The sequence below is a fragment of the Danio aesculapii genome, chromosome 18 (assembly GCF_903798145.1).
Source record: "Danio aesculapii chromosome 18, fDanAes4.1, whole genome shotgun sequence".
Classification (NCBI taxonomy): Eukaryota; Metazoa; Chordata; class Actinopteri; order Cypriniformes; family Danionidae; genus Danio; species Danio aesculapii.
In genome coordinates, this window is record NC_079452.1 from 24,419,299 (window position 1) to 24,424,724 (window position 5,426).

The window sequence follows — 5,426 nt, forward strand, 5'->3', positions numbered from 1 at the left end:
TATTGCAAAATCAATTACAACCTACAAATTTTAACTAAATTCTTATATTTTTTGCTTCTCTTGATTTTTCCTCTTTTTTAAATTTGCATTTAATATTTTTATAAACCTATAAATTTATAAACATAAAATTTATATAGATGTAGATTTATATAGTTTATAAACATATGTTTTTAAAATAACATATAAATTTGGCTGTAGTAGTTTTTTGGAGCGTTAATGTAAATTATTTTGTTTGATAGGCTCCAGATTTGGCTTCAGTACTGGCTAATCTAATGTATATGCACTAATATAATATTATGCAGAGCTTCCTATTAAAAATATGAATTTAAAAGAGAGGTTTGTAAGGGGTGTCCTGAAATATGCTGAGCACTGAGCATTGTGTCCAACTAACCAGAGACAACGCCCCGCCCACTTTCACTCCCAGCACTGTTCCAATCTACCTGCTCTATTCTGTTATTATAACCTGACACGCCCCCTGCCGGCCAGCGGTCACATGACACTTATTTATAACATCAGAAACATGAGAACAGAATGCGCTGCACTCTATTCATGTCTCTTAACCCTATATAACAGTCTTATTAATCTAGAAAACATTTACAATGACATTCACATTCACAGATATTTCAGCATAGAGCTTCAGTCAATCATTAATTGCGTTTCTGTTTGTTTGTAATGAGGAATACTTTTCTTACCATGTCAATAATGCTAGAATCTAAATATAGTGGCAGACTCGCAGCTTCTAAACTGAACGGCAGGTGTCAGTGTGTCACGCGCACGCAGAGTGACGTCCCCGGTGAGTGACGTCAGTGCGCGGAAGTAAACAGAGCGCTGCGCTTCAGATGAAAACACGAATATATTATTATTAATTCGCCTGAATTAAAACTTTTATGATTATTACTTGTAAAGTGATCAGTCAGAGGTTAAACCGTACGGGTGAATGGTTCATGTGAAGACAGGAGAAAGCGCCGCGCTCGTCATTATGCTGTCATAAATCATCATCGATTATTGATTGATTGATTCAGGTTCAGGGATGGCGGCTGCGGGTTTCGCTCCGCCGAAGCTCAAAGACTTCATTCTCACCGAGAAGCTGGGAAGCGGAACATACGCGACTGTTTATAAAGCTTTCAGAAAGGTGATTATCGATTAACTGATCGATTTATTAACAGTATCAATAACTCTATCAAATATAGATACAACTTTATGAGCTATAGTTCATCTTTAGGCTCATCTGTGCTTGTCTGGCGGCCTAATTAGACGTATTGTTTGGATATTATCTTCTTGTATTGAATAATTGATTGATTAATCGATTAGAATCTTTAATTTAGGAGCACGTGACATGCTGGATTAGATTAGATTAAACTGTATTGTTGTGCAAAGTAAAATACACAGACAATGAAATGTAATTAACATTAGCGTCTAATCAGAAGTGTAAATAACAAGTGTATAAATAATATAGGTGGTTCATTCCGCTGTGGCGACCCCAGATTAATAAAGGGACTAAGCTGAAAAGAAAATGAATGAATAAGTAGTATACCTTTATTTAAAAAATATTTAATACAACTTTATGAGCTATATTTCATCTTTAGGCTCATCTGTACTTGTCTAATAGGGCTAGTTAGATGTTATTATTTGGATATTATATTCGTGTATTGATTATAATTGATTGATTAATATCTTTAATTTAGGAGCACATGACATGCTGGATTAGATTAAACTGTATTGTCATTGTACAACGTAAAATACACAGCCAATGAAATGTAATTAACATTAGCATATAATCAGAAGAAGTGTAAATAACAAGTGTATAAATAATATTAATTATTAAAACATATTTAATACAACTGTATGAGATATAATTAATCTTCAGGCACTTCCGTGTGTGTTTAATGGGCTGATTAATAGTTATGGTTTGGATTGGTCTTCTTGTATGAAATAATTGATCAATATATTTAATACAGAAGCACATGACATGTTAATTAGATGAGATTAAACTGTATTGTCATTATGCAAAGTCAAATACACAGCCAATGAAATGTAAGTTAACATTAGCATCTAATCAGAAATTAATTATAAACATGTTTAATACAACTTTATGAGATATATTTAGGGCCAGACGGAATCTGCGGACATTTTTTGTTATTTTCGCTGTGAATTTTGTAAAAAATCTGCGGATTTGTGCAGAATTATATTGGGAGTATCGTAACTTAAAACTGAAATGAAAAATAATCGTTTTTTTTAACGTTTATTTAATGTTTACAATGCAAATCCATCTAGATCCACTTGTTTGTGGCTTTTCTCCCCATAGACTTCCATTCGTGCGTCAACTTTCGCTGTTCGCTGCGGTGCAAAGTTCAAGCTTGGTAAACTCTGACCTGCGAAATCTCATCACTTGACTGCGTGAGACCAATCGATGATCAAAGCATGACCTCTCTGAATAGGAGTTTAGAACATGGACCAATCGCTCGCCTTTTTAATGTCTAATTATCTTGTTTAATCCCGCCCCTTTTCACAGCGCCGCATGACAGAATTTCGCAAGCTCAAACTTCGCACTAATTTCGCAGCTTTATGGTTTGGACATTGTCTTCCTGTATTGATTGATTATTGATTGGCTCAGACTGACAGCAGGGAGGCGGTGGCCGTGAAGGTGGTCAGCAAGAAGAGTCTGAATAAAAGCTCGATGGAGAATCTGCTGACGGAGATCGAGATCCTCAAGACGGTCCGACATCCTCATATAGTGCAGCTCAAAGACTTCCAGGTGAACTCAAGCCAAGATATTAAAACACACTCTGGTGATGCACATCTTTAGTTTCACCTGCATCAAATATGAGGGCTTTGCTGTTGGCATCACATACACTCTACAAATAACTTATTAATATACACAGTTATCAGTAAAGAGACCTATTATGCTCCTTTTTACAAGATCTAAAATGCATCCCTATTGTCTCTAGAGTAGTGTTTCTCAACCATGTTCCTGGAGGAGCACCAGCACTGCACTTTTTCCATTTCTCCTCAACCAAACATGCCTCATTCAGATCATCAGCTCATTAGCAGAGGCTGAGAGAGCTGTGATGGGTGTCTAAAACATGCAGTGCTGGTGAGCCTCCAGGAACGTGGTTGAGAAACACTGCTCTAGTGTGTGAAGTTTCAGCTCAGAATAGCACACTCACTTGTCTTGTCTGTCAGTGGGACAGCGAGAACATCTATCTGATTCTGGAGTGGTGTTCAGGAGGAGATCTGTCACGCTTCATCCGCAGCCGCAGGATCCTCCCAGAGAGAGTCGCTCGCCGCTGCCTGCAGCAGATCGGTACAACATACACATACATACACATACAAATACACACACACACAAAGATGAAATAACATGCACACTGATGCTGATGAGATGAAACTTTGTGTGTGTGTATATGTGTCAGCGTGTGCTCTTCAGTTTCTCCATGAGAAGAACATCTCTCATCTGGACCTCAAACCTCAGAACATTCTGCTGAGCGGAAACATGCTGAAACTAGCAGGTGAAACACACACACACACACACACACACACACAATCCTACAAACACACACCCAACACAAACACACTGATGTACAGAGAAACATGCAAGATACTCTCACAATCACATTCACACATACACACATCACGCACTTAACAACATTCACATACAAACACACACCCACACACACACTTAGACACTCATGCATACAAACACACTGTACAGAGAAACATGCAAGACAGTCTCACACTCTCTCACACACACACACACACACGCACACACACACATATATATATATATATATATATATATATATATATATATATACACACATACATACATTTAAACACTCACACCCAAGCATGTGCGCGTACACAAACAAACAAACAAACACACACAAATACACACACATACAAACATCCACTCACATACACACACCGACACTCTCTCACACATACAAAAACACACATACAAACACAGACTTTAACACTCACATACAAACACACACACATACACATGCACTCACACACACACACACACACACCCACAAATACACAAACACACACACAAATACACACTTAAAAACACACATACAAATACACAAACACACACTTAAACATACACACTTAAACTCTCTCACACACACACACACCCACAAATACACAAACACACACACACACGAATACACACTTAAACTCACACACACACACAAACACACACACATATACACAAATACACACACACACACACACAAATACACACTTAAAAACACACATACAAATACACAAACACACACTTAAACACACACACAAACACACACACATACACACTTAAACTCTCTCACACACACACACACAAATACACAAACACACACACACGAATACACACTTAAAAAAACACATACACACAAACACACTTAAACTCACACACACACACAAATACACACACACACAAATACACACTTAAACTCACACACAAAATCTCTTACACACACACGCACACACAAACACACTGTACAGAGAAACATGCAAGACAGTCTCACACTGACACACACACACACAAACATACACAGATACACAAATACACACTTAAACTCTCACACACACACATGCAAATACACACTTAAACTCACACACAAATACACAAACACACACTCAAACTCACACACATACACACTTAAACTCACACACACACACACATCAAATACACAGGACACACTTAAACAAACTCTCACACACACACAAACATATACACAGACACACACACACACACACTGAAAATAATATCTTTATCACACAAACACATGTCTGTAATTAAATAAATGCGAAAAATAACTAGTAAACGTGTGTGTGTGTGTGTAGACTTTGGTTTTGCGCAGTACATGAGCCCGTGGGATGAGCAGCATGCGCTCAGAGGCTCTCCGCTCTACATGGCTCCAGAGATCGTGTGCAGAAAACACTACGACGCTCGAGTCGATCTGTGGTCCGTCGGTGTCATTCTATATGGTACACACACACACACACACGCGCACACACACACACACACACAAACTACATTTTAAAAGCCTTCCTTATTCCTGACGCTGTGTGTGTGTGTGTGTGTGTGTGTTTGAGGGCAGAAGCGTTATTTGGACGGGCTCCGTTTGCGTCCCGCTCCTTCACTGAACTGGAGGAGAAGATCCGCAGTGAGAAACCGGTGGGAGGTGAGAGTCAGCATCTCTACACTGCACAGGGCTTCATTTACAGATATCCAGCCTGCATTCTCTCAGCCGCCCCTAGATGGGGCAGCAGTTCTGGACACTGCTGTAATGAACGTGTGTGTATATGATGAGAATGCGTGTGTGTGTCTGTGTGCATGTGTATATGTGTGCATATACTTTGTGTGTGTGTGTATATACTCATTGTATGTGTGTGTGTGTGTTGTATGTGTGTATACTCAC

General features: G+C 38.6%; 1 protein-coding gene across 1 annotated transcript in view; it reads left to right on the top strand.

Moving 5' to 3' along the window:
- Positions 1–775: 775 nt before the first annotated feature.
- Positions 776–5,426, top strand: part of ulk3 (unc-51 like kinase 3) — an 18,634-nt gene continuing 13,983 nt past the window's right edge. The window contains exons 1-6 of the mRNA XM_056478005.1: positions 776–1,132; positions 2,615–2,755; positions 3,184–3,304; positions 3,414–3,509; positions 4,849–4,992; positions 5,106–5,302. Coding sequence (XP_056333980.1) covers positions 1,031–1,132; positions 2,615–2,755; positions 3,184–3,304; positions 3,414–3,509; positions 4,849–4,992; positions 5,106–5,302 — 801 coding nt within the window. The 5' untranslated portion in view covers positions 776–1,030. The remainder of the gene's footprint in view (positions 1,133–2,614; positions 2,756–3,183; positions 3,305–3,413; positions 3,510–4,848; positions 4,993–5,105; positions 5,303–5,426) is intronic.